The sequence below is a fragment of the Aptenodytes patagonicus genome, chromosome 4, assembly GCF_965638725.1.
Source record: "Aptenodytes patagonicus chromosome 4, bAptPat1.pri.cur, whole genome shotgun sequence".
NCBI classification, from domain to species: Eukaryota; Metazoa; Chordata; class Aves; order Sphenisciformes; family Spheniscidae; genus Aptenodytes; species Aptenodytes patagonicus.
In genome coordinates, this window is record NC_134952.1 from 13,274,796 (window position 1) to 13,286,734 (window position 11,939).

Genomic DNA, 11,939 nt, shown 5'->3' on the forward strand with positions numbered 1-11,939 from the left:
AGATCTGCCTAGATACAACCATCTTACAAAATCTTCACATAAAACCCCGCAGTAAAACTTCATGACTGAAAAAAGGAAAACATTTTATAGTACTTCATAAAAACCTCTTCTACTTTATTCTTCTATTCTTTACCCAATAAAAAGAGACCATGTATTCAGAAAATGACACCTCAGTTGAATGTAAATGCATTTAGTGAAAATAAGCAGTTTACCACAACTTATTGTCATACAGTATTAACCTTATCAGTTATACAGAAGATCAAATGAGAAGACTGATCTAAAAACAATCCTGTAAAAAAAACAAATCAGTCTGTTGCGCAGCCCACAGCACTGCTTACATTTGACAGTTTAAAAAGTTTCCAGAGTAAAGATAAAAGGGAATGTACAGTCTTTAGAATAGACTCCTTTAAAATTCTTTTACTTTTTTTTTTACACAAGCTGGCAGTACACTATAGCAAAAACATTTCTTAACTGTGACTGTGCTTCTTACTGCATAATCTTATGTTGCACAGTAAGGTTAGTTTAGTAATTACCGCGATCAGCACCTCTTCCTCCCCTCTGTTTTACAATTGAGGTCTGAATCTGGGAGCCAGGTCTAATATATGCACTGGGGTAGGGTTCTGCCTAACATCAGTCTAAAGGTCCTGGTTTCAGATGCTTGAGATCTGAGAGCTCATGAGTTTGCCTCAGGTCTAGCAGGTCTCATGAGGCAAACAGGATTTTCCAGCCGGTTCACAGAACTTAGGTGGTACATAGTATGTTGATTGCTTTCCTCCAAAACATGATAGCTTTCATAAGCTAGCCTGAATATTGGAAGAGCTGTGTTAAAAAGTACCTGGTATTCCTGAGTCTTTAACATAAACAGAAGAATAGACCTCTCCGTTCTTCTTCGCATTGTTCATGTCAAAGATTATGGCAGCCATTAGCTTCTTTACGTTGAACATACCATACATCAAGTTATTCATGTACATGTCCTTCACCTTGGGAGACTCTGTGCCTGTTATACCATCGTGGTGCTGGACCTTACATTTAAGAGTAGTTTGAAAGGTCACAATACAACAGGATGACAACTTCAGGTTTGCATTTGTATTAACATGGTCCACTAACCTTCAGACTTATAACTGAAAATAATAAGGTATTACAGCTATATTCACAGATTCACATTTTGTCTATTCCAAATTGCTATATACAGAATGAAATGGTCAAAGACAAGATGCACAGAGATTTCCCTCTATACATATTCCTCTTTCCCTCTATACATATTCCTCTTTTAATATTTAGAAATTACTAAAGTTACACACTTAGAGGACAAAAAATAAAAGTTACCAAAAAAGAAAGAATGCAGCAAAAATACCGTAACAAGACAGGCTTTTCATTTCCTTCTAAGATCTCATGAATAACTTAGCCGACAAAATATTTATTACCAGCAAAAGCACTGAGGCCTGTAAATGGTTAATGGTATGAGGCTGATCACTTAGCTGCTGACCTTTGAAGAAACAAATCCGTCCTTCCTCTTCTAACTTGCAGAAGTAGAGATTATCAGTAGTTTTCAGTTAGTTCAGTTTTTGTTTTTTTAATTTTAAAAACCATTTTGTAAATAATAAAACTAACATTAAGAAAAGGAATTTCATATGCAAAACTTGAAACCACATACTCTTTCACCAGCTGAAGATAACATTTGCCAGTAACCATGTCTTGAATGCATGGCTAAGGGGCTGAAGTCATGTTTCAAGACAGTTTTTTGAAAAATTGCTTTATTTTTACTTATGACTTGCTAAAGGGGAAAGTTATTTCTAAAAACATAAAAGCACCTTGAGACACTCCAGCTGAAATGCTTAAGCAAAGCTTTGCCTTTGGGCAATAAACATTTTCATTCAAATTAAAAAATCAATCAATCTTTACCTCTGAAACTGCCCATCTAAGGCTCTGAAGTTGCTTTAAGGCTCCACATTTGCAAATAGAACTTGCTGGGTGTTTCCGGACATACTGTGTGAAAAAGGACTCTCCAGCATAAAGCAATGAACTTGCTTTCCTTGCGATTCCTTTTAACGTGCTCCGAGAAGTATAAAACCCAGTCCATGCTTGAAATGGCTCTGTTAAGAGTTGAACAGATCCAATAAATGTCAAAATACAATTTCAGCCATCACTTATTTGTTATTTATTAGACTACTACTGGTACAGCTTCTTACACGAAACCTGGTGTGGGTTTACACATCAGCCATCAAATGGAATAGTCATAAGCCCTACAAAGAAACACAGCCATAAAAGTGCACTTTGGAAAACTACAATCTTTCCTACCGGCCTAGTAACATGACTGTTGATACAAAGCCGTTATTGACTAAGTTAACCTGTGTTTGCAGAAATTTCTTCTTTGTGGATCTGCACAAAACAACTTTAAAAGTTTCACTGAAGCATATTTTATTACTCATCAATAAAGAAAGTGGATTATAATCCTTGGTTACTGCTTGATACAAGCCCTCTATATTCCCCCTTTTTAGTCAAAGGGATTTATCTTAAATTTCATTTCCTCAAAATGGAGTAGAAACAGTGACATGATAACATGACTCCAAACTACTGCAGCACTTCAAACTACATCAAAAGATGCCCTCAAGTGGTCAGTGGAAAGTATTTCAACAGTTAATTTGTGCTAATATCTTCCAGTATCCCACAGAGAAAACTAGGAAAACAAATATTTGTTTTTAAAACCTCCAAATCTCTACTTAGTGGTTTTTTTTTTTGTTTGGGGGAGAATTTTTTTTTAAATATACCTCTGATAAATAGTTTTCCACAGAGAAGTTGCAGAAAGTGCATATATGCAACCGTAACAATCTGCTATCAGCCTACAATCAAAGGCAACAATTGGAACATACGATCTTCTGCTCAAAAACTCCAGGACAAATTCTTTTTGACCTGAAAAATGCCAGCAGTTCAAACAGAATGAATTCCATTTCAGTTTTCAAGGTTACAAGCAGAAGAGTCACACATGCATACTAGCACAGTACAATGAATGTAGAGTAGAAAAAGGAAATACTTATCTGGGACTTAAACTTGAGTTTTCAAGGCGTATGTCAGAAGTGACACTGAGCCCAACAAGTGACTCATAGTAAACCAGTATAGAATGAATGAGAGAGGATTAATCATCAAGAAGCAAAACAGTATGTGGGAGAAAGTGCACTCAAATTTATACTGCAATTGCAAGGCACAGTAAGCCATTTGGGAAAGAAATTGCATCTACGTGTGGGCACCCACCTGGAACATTGAAGGTGCTGATATTATGCAAGCTAATGGCAATCCACTACTGCCTGTAAATTATGCAGTAAGATACAGGTAAGAGGCCAGATGTAAAAAGATATTAGCATTTAAAACTGGCAGTGCATTTATCAGCAAATCGTTAGATATGACATGATCCCTAGAAGGAGGTGAGTGAATAAGGGATCAGTCCATGCAATGATTCACAGGAAGCAACAGTTATTTTTATTCATTTAAAAGTTAACCGACATGTTACAGAATATCGGATGTATAAGCTAAATTTAGGTCGTAATAGTCTGAGATATACATCCACAGTGCCAAAAAATGTGATGAAGCAGTGGTAGCTACAATTATATAGAGAAGTATTTTAATGACACCAATGATATTTTAATGATAATCCAGGCAATGAAACAAATTAATGAGTTTAGAAACTGAGAAGTTAGCTGTGTCTTCTCTCTGCATACTTCAATATGAGGCCTAAAAGGGTAAATTTACTGGGGAAAAGGATTAAAGGGATGTTAGGTATGGCATGCCTTCTTTAATATCTCCCCAGTACTTTTCAGCTCCGCTTGAAAAGCTGAGGTAGTGCAAGTAAGAAACAAGCAAGCAACAGCAGCTGCAATGAACTTATGTCACATCATACTATGACATTTCAGAAATACAGGCAGTATTTTCACTTTTTGAGACTTCAGTTATAACACAATATCCCCCCGCCCCGAACTTAAAACTGTTTTCTTTAATGAAAAAGACAAGACCTTCTCCTAGAGCTACAAGAGACTTTAGGGGTTCATCTACATTAGTGTTTTGTTTGGACCAGGAACATGCTTTTGAAGTGAATCTATCAGTCGTCCTTACCTAGTATGCTTTGTGTTATATAAAAGATTGGTTTTGGAGCTCACAAACTGGATTCTTGACTGCATGTAACAAGCATTAATGCACGTTCAGTCCATATGACCAGATTATATCCAATTTTCCTGGAACTACGTAGAGTGTGGACATCAAATCCTCAGCAACAACTGTTTGGCTTTCTAACCACTGCTATTCCACTGTACGAACAAAGAAGTACCCTAAGAGCTTTCAGACTGCCTTGGTTACCTGCCTCGCTTCTCCTTCAGACATTCATAGATTACTCCATGTCGTGTTTACCATCTCTGCTCTAATCTATGCATAATCTGGTTCTTTTAAACAGTAACAATGAGACATGGCTCTATTTGGCCATGCATCCATTTCTATGTCTCTTTCAGTTCACCAGTTTCCTTTCAGTTCCCTGGATCCTGGAGCAACTGTGTCCTTACTACAGCTCATTTTTGGGGACGAGGAGGAGAGGCGTAACATGCGTATCTAATACTGCAGAGTACCTAGAAGACTACAGGTTATTTGTGCATGCTAATGTGTGGGAGGCAGAGAAAAGAATGAATTCCAACTTAAATGTCCAAACATGGAACAAATAGTCAAAAGCTGTATTTGAAGCAGAATGAGTCCTAGGATCTCAGCTTTAGAGAGTTCGGACAGGCCCCCTCCAATGTCATGAGAGACGACTTGTATTAGTTGTGCTGGTACACCTCTGCGAAGCACCTTTGCTATCACTGTTCTCTGCTAACCACTTTGCACTCTTTTTTTCCTTCATCCATCCACTCAAATATCTTAGTAAATTTCAGCCAGGTGGCCTAGGCCTACAGGTTTATCTCACCATTCACTGTTTTCACTGTAACAGAACCTGATTAGTGCAGTATCTATATGTCTCTTCAGGTCATTAAAAAAATTTGGATGACATTACACACTCATGAATATACTTTGTGCTTAGCTTTCCTTTGCACTCTCTACTGTTATTCAAAGACAGCAAACCAAAAATCTCAAGTTGGGTTTCTTGCCAAGTTTGCCTACTTCTATACTCTTTCTTTCAGGGTCTCTTCCTCCACCCATTGCTTCCAATGGTCCCAAAGAAATATTCCAACCACTGCCCTACCATCTTTCTTAGACCACTACGTTGGCATCAGCTTGTCTATTTAATGACACGTGGTAGTGTAAATAAATGTTGTAAGGAGATGGTGTTTTTCCTCTTACTTTATTTCCCATTTTCTCAATTTCCCTTTATTAACATTTTAAATATGTACATTTGAGGCAGACATTCTGCAGTTCTGAACTTAATTACCTGTTGAATATGGAAGAAAGTCTTGAGAGTCCCGAATTTCCCACGTAAGATTTCTGCTATAAACTGCTTGGAAGTAATCACCAACAGTGGCATACTGCACAGTCACTCCAAACTCATCAGAATGCTTGTTAATATAATCCAACAACAGGTCCATGTTGGAGTACTGAACAGATGCATTAAAGAACTGTTTGTCACAACCCTGAAATACAGAAAACAGAACAGCCAAATGACTTTGGGTCATGTAATTTAGAAGGATCTTTTTTTAACACTAGTCTATGTTAAAGTGGTATTTCTTGTGATCTTGACTGCCCATATAAAAGTTATTTGTTACAAAAATGTCCAGAATGGGTAGGGTTACTTGCACGTATCAGCTGATAACCAACCAGCATTACAGATAGGGAGAAGTGTGTTGACACACCATATTGTGCAAGAGCATGAAATTTCGTGGTAGTAATTGGAAAATGCATGCATACATGCCTGGAAAGACAACCTTTGTTTCTTTTCACACTGCATTTCTCCCACTTAGCAGAAAATATGGAAGTTCTTATTTCCTGCTCTTAAGAATGCTTACAGCTTTAGGAAGTGGTGAGGACATGATGTGAAACAAAACAATCTGGACAGAGATCCCTGTAGTACAAATGTCACACAATGTGTTGCTAATCCCCCATCACGACAGTAGACTATAGTACTTCTGATGCTCATCCAAATAGTTGAGAGAGGTGACACACTGTGTATTAAAGCCTCTTTTTTTTTTTTTGAGCATGCTTGCACAACTTCTGCCTTCTGTTGGAGGCGTCTCAATACAGACTATCTGCACATACAAACAGTTAAAGAAAGGCGTAAGTAAGCATGCTTTTGTTCAACTACAGTAGCTGACCAGGAAAATGAGAGTCAGCCAGCCATGGCACCATGTATATTCTTACGGTATCAGTATTACAGTGTAGGCATCGAATTGAAGCACAATAACATGCTAAGAAACCTTCACATAAAAAGGTCTAATAGAAGCCTTACAACACTGACACTAGTTTAATACATCCTCATCTTCATGTTCCTGTGCCTGAGGTAGAAAACATTGCCCAAGTCAATCCTGATCTCATTTTCAAAATAAAGATGCTCTCAGCAATTTGTCTTCAAAGCTTAGCAAATGCCTGAAGAAATGGCCAAAGAGGCTCTATTTTCTTTGCAGTCCCATCTTCCACCCCAACCTTTACCTGATGGGCTCAATGAGTTTAACCTGATGAGCTGAACCCATTCAACTCATGATGAGTTGAACCTGATGAGTTCAATTGAACTCAGAGGTGATTACTCTCCCTTCTTTCCCAGATATGAGTGCCACCCCATCCCTTCCCCATTTACTAGGTGTTTCAAGTAAGGTCACTGTCACATCCTTTATGAATCCTAGTGCACATGCCTGTCCCTCAGACCTAACAGGGTAAGTCACTGATCAGAAAAGTGGAAATTCTATTTCCAAACCAGAAAAGTTCTTCTGAGATACGCAGAGATCTTCTGCATGCATATAGCAGAAACTGGAAAACAACTTCAAACTGGAATGAGCTACTAAAACATATCAAACCAAATATGAAAAGTGCGGCAGTCAGTGCAAACCAGACTTCCTAATGTTGACTCCAACTAAATTTGTGGGGAAGAAGTCATATGTTTACCAGTCAAAACTACTTCACATTTGTAGAGCACTACTTTCAACTCATGATCCAAGAAGACTTCCTTATAAAAAGTAGATACTTTGCACCACAGAAGGGGATGTGCTGGGCTGGTAGACTCCACTCACACTGACACAGAACACGGTAGCTGAGGAGAACTGTAGTTCAGTAGAACAAGGATGTCCAGGAGAACGTGCTCTAGTTAGTCATCACATCCACTCACTACCTGAACAAAACTTTGCACAGGAATGCTATACATTACTGTACAGTTAGTTCAACCACACAGGCCAAAAAACAATCTCAAGGATCAGTTCCAGCCCTTAAGACAATTCCATACCCCCTGCTACATCTGCTGCTATGGCCTCTAGAGAGGCAGGTTTGAACTTTTACACTGCCCCACAGCTCAATGCATCCTCCTGCACAACTAGGTGCTTCAGATCATGAACAAACACTTGTTTGTCCATATAACTCATCACAAAAGTGCCAATAGTCTGGACGTGAGGTCTGACCTTAAGTGGGAAGGTGTGTATTTCCCGATTTTTTTAACTGAAGGAAAAAAAAAAAAATCCAAGTACTCCAAACTATTTGTAATCACAAAAAAATTGCTAAGCTTAACTATAGAGGTATCCGTGTATCTATTTCTCTCTACTTCTTTACATAGCCCTATGACTGAGTAACAAACTTTTATTACTTTGTTTAAAGCTCATTATCGCAAGCACACAAATCAAGAAGTCAGAGACTAAAATTTTCTTACATTATTGCAAAACTGCAGGTTTGGATCTAGACATCTGGAATTTATTCATACTATTCAAAACTCCCTCCTCCCCATTTCAGCATAACTTTCACTATAGCACTACTACAGAGTATTATATCCCACTTCTCCCCTCACCCTCTAAAAAAAAAAAATTCAATGTAAGCAACAGTGTCACAAACACAGGAGAAAAACAAATCAGTGACTCAAAGCTGCATCAGTCAGAAAATGTTTGTTCTCTTTGCAAACAGATATTGTGGTGAAATAGCCACCTTAAGAACACACATCATCCTTTAATATTGTAATTATGAGACCTACAGCATCCATCAAAATTCAAACCCAGACTCTACATTCAGTTTAGGCAGTTATTCTTTCCTAAGGACTTAAAAATAGTGAGAGCATACCAGTGTTATGTGTACATGTAGGACATAATTAACATAGCATATTGCTGAAAAAAGTGTTTGAATGACCATGCTGGGATATGCTTATGTTTCTAACTAAAATACAAAGACTGTATAAGAAAATGATTACACATCAATTAGAAAAGACGTTGTCTACCTAATGCGTAATACATTTTCTTGTAATGCTACTGTTTTTGTTAACACAGAGTTATGTTGTGCTAAGCAGTTAGGTAAAGAGATCATTTAAATAGACAAAACAAGGAGGGGAAAAAAGGAAGCAATATTGCAATATATAGTTTTGCAAGAGGTTATCTTTACAATTTTGCCATACTTCTTTCTATATTAAATAGGGTGGAAGACTTGGTAGACAGCTGGCAGACTGTACAAAGAAGTTCTAGTTTTTAAAATCATTACTAATGAAACATTTGGGCCACACTTCTTAGAAAAACACTCTACTGACATGTGGTTTCTACCTGTGTTTTTGCACTACATACTGTAGCAAAGTACCTTCTACTTACTGTTCATACTGTAGGTGTACTTGCCACTGCTAAAGCAAATGCTGATCATGCACTTACCCAAGGCCACAAAACATCACTTGTTCGGAACCAGGCTGCTCTCTCCTTAATGTTTGCCACCATGGTTTGTGCATACAGATGGATGTTAGTATCTGTAACAGGGAGACTCATGTTTGGATAAACACCATCTTTTGGTGGATCTGGGAAAGCTGCAATTCCATTCCAATAAAATCCTGATCTAAGTAGAAGGAGAAAGCAATAGGCCATAAACAGGATTTATTCAACTGGGAAAAACACATCAAAAGGTGCTGGGATAAAATGCAGACACACAGGGAATAAGCAGCAAAAAAAAAAATCAGCTTATATTCATTGCTAGTGTTTAGCATTTAGCATTTATTTGTGGGTGGAGGTAGGGGGAAGGTTGTCCAGTTTTCTTTTCGCACTGTGCAACTTTCCAAGTCCCTGCTGCTTGCTGGCACGGAACAAAGAAATCATAGGACAAAACAGCAAGCTTTGTAACAATGAGGATGTTCCCCCAAGTAGGCTTTGTTTACAAAGAGTATTGTACTGGATAAGCCAGTGAGCAAAATACAGTTTTCAAAAGCTCTCGGATTTTTTCACAAAGTAAATGGAAAATTTTAGTTGCTTTAGCTTATACACAGATAATATACACAATCTCAGCCCAATATAATGCTGAAAATCTCCCACAGAAAATCAATTAGCAATAGCCAAGTCCATACTGAGCTTCCTGGAGTTTTTAAATCTTAACTTTCCAGGCAGAGAGAAAACAACCCAGTCCTGCTCTGGACATTTTCTGTTTATAGCAATTGATTTGTTTCACATTTTTATTCTATATTTTTTTGATAAGGACTGACATGATATATATATATATATATCTATATCTATAAAAAATGTAGATGAAAGCTGTACCTGTGTTCCAAGCCTCCCGGTGCTAGAAAACATTATTTTTAAAGTCTGTCAATATTTTGAAGTATTTTTAATGCCTGTCAGTAGTAAGTGTCACTTTTTGACTCAGATCTACAGAGTCTAGACATCTCCTTGACCTACTGCAGGTCAGGAGAAAGCAGTAGGATACTGTTGAAAGAAAACAGTCAAAGAAAATACTTAAACTCCAACAATATAAACTCTCAGAAGTGATCAATATTTCTGCCTATTTGGGAAATCTTCAGACCTGTTTGAAAAAGGTATTTGCGATGGGGTACAGTAGCTGTACTGATCCATAACATGGGTGAAGATCTCCTGTCCTTCAGATAAGGAAGGAGAGCCCTGCCATACAAACTGAAGCTTCTGGAAAACAAAAAAGGTAAGAAACCATTACCCTTGATGACAAGCACAGAAATACCATCATTAACAACTTAAGACTTCAGAGTGCCCATCTTCTGTTCCACCACTTGCAAAACTTTAAATGTTTTTACTTAAGAGCAGCAAATCGCACCCCAAGCAAGGTCACATACTATATATAGGAGGCTACAGTGTTGCCTTTCTATTCAAATTGATGGAGAAGGAGAGGAGGCAGCACACTGCCAGCATACTGCTAAAATCCAGATGTAAGCCTAGCTTATCACAGGCATTACACCTCACTTGTTTCAGTGGGCGCTGAACACCTCTAAGCTAGGAAAGATCCAGATGTAGTCTGGATTGCACTGTAGTCAGTGGGAATCAATGTTTAAATCAACTGAAACAGAATTTTTACAGTTTTGGAAGCCTCCAGACTGTCATGTGCTAGAAAAAAAATTAGGTGGGAAAAGATTGTCAAAAGTTCGTAAAAGATTTTAGCAGAAAGGAAGTATTAGAATTCACTGCAAACATAAGGTGGTAGGTCCTGGCTTCACCAAATTCAACAGGAATTCTGTTTTCTTCAGAGACGCTTGAGTTTCACCCAAGATTCTTAAAAACTGCCTAATGGCCTGCTCATACTTGTGAAAGCCCCTTATTTTCACGTAATGATGACAGATCAGGGTCCAACATTGTGATATGAAAAGAAAAACATTTACTGTGTATGGGACACTGTGCAAGAGAAGGCAGAACATGAAACAAAAACTGAATTCAGCAAACAAATGATTAGCTGCCACTCTAACTGACCTAGTATTATTACTTTTACAGGCACAAGTAAGTGTTCCAAGCATGACAACCACTGCACCCAAACATACACACTGCACTTTAAAACAACCTATAAAAAACCCAACCTATCTAAGATTTTCTCAAGGAAAGCTGAAACCCATTCTAGATGCCTCCAGTTCCAACACTCCTAATTCAACGTCCACTTATGCTTTGCCCAACTGCCCACATTTTGTGTCTTCTTCAGGCTAGACTATATTTTGTCCTTGACCAGAAGTCACAAAGACATTACTGACCATATTACATGGATTCAATATATTTCACTATTACCACATGCAATCAGCATGTCACTTTTAGAGAAGAAATACCTACATTTTCTTGCACAGATCAGAGGGATGCTTATCTTAATGTCATGGTTGAGACTACTGTAAGTAGAGGCTGTCAATGGGTTCCATTCCTAAGGGTATTTTTACCTTGTTTTTCTGCATGTCAGCCTTCAGATCATAGTCAATCCGAGAAGTAAGATGAGCATTAAAACCAGCCAGAGCAAAAAGAGTTGGTGTTGTAGCTGAAGCTCCAAAAGGATCAACGTGCCAAGAAAACTGAGGCCTGATCCCAAAAGTTTCATACAAAAATCCATGGCCTTCTGCAAAGCAAAATTTGTTTACATTAGGAACACTTTTACAAGTTCATTTCATAAATTTAATAGGCATATAGTATTACAGATAAGCACTTAAAGGATAGCTCTTTGTTGCTGTTTTCCAAAGCATTTAAAGTTTCAGAAATTTAATGATTCACAGCAGAAAGTTTCACACTGACAATATTTATTTTGCTATGCCAGGTATAACTTATTAACATTATAAAAGATGAATAACAAAAAGGAATTATGATTAGAGACAGGCCTGGGAAAAAGTATGTAGATACAGATTAGGTTAAGGCTAATAGTCTGCATGAAAACAACAAGCTGGGATTTAGTTTGTGTTCACTCAAATCATACCACCCATTCTCAGAAAATTTCAGTCTCATATCAATGACAAAGGACAGGGAAGCCATTCAGTAAACAAAACTAATACGAATATGATCCTCAATCGTAAAAAAAGAAAAAAACCAAAGGTTAATAGCAATCTTGATACA

At 37.7% G+C, this 11,939-nt stretch overlaps 1 protein-coding gene across 2 annotated transcripts in view; it reads right to left on the bottom strand.

Moving 5' to 3' along the window:
- Window positions 1-11,939, bottom strand: part of MAN2B2 (mannosidase alpha class 2B member 2) — a 31,530-nt gene that overhangs the window by 10,035 nt on the left and 9,556 nt on the right. For both annotated transcript variants that reach the window (XM_076335902.1, XM_076335901.1), the window contains exons 4-9: window positions 11,279-11,451; window positions 9,919-10,034; window positions 8,787-8,964; window positions 5,402-5,600; window positions 1,903-2,093; window positions 836-1,022 (exon numbers count right to left, since the gene is read on the bottom strand). In XM_076335902.1, the coding sequence (XP_076192017.1) occupies window positions 836-1,022; window positions 1,903-2,093; window positions 5,402-5,600; window positions 8,787-8,964; window positions 9,919-10,034; window positions 11,279-11,451 (1,044 nt within the window). The remainder of the gene's footprint in view (window positions 1-835; window positions 1,023-1,902; window positions 2,094-5,401; window positions 5,601-8,786; window positions 8,965-9,918; window positions 10,035-11,278; window positions 11,452-11,939) is intronic.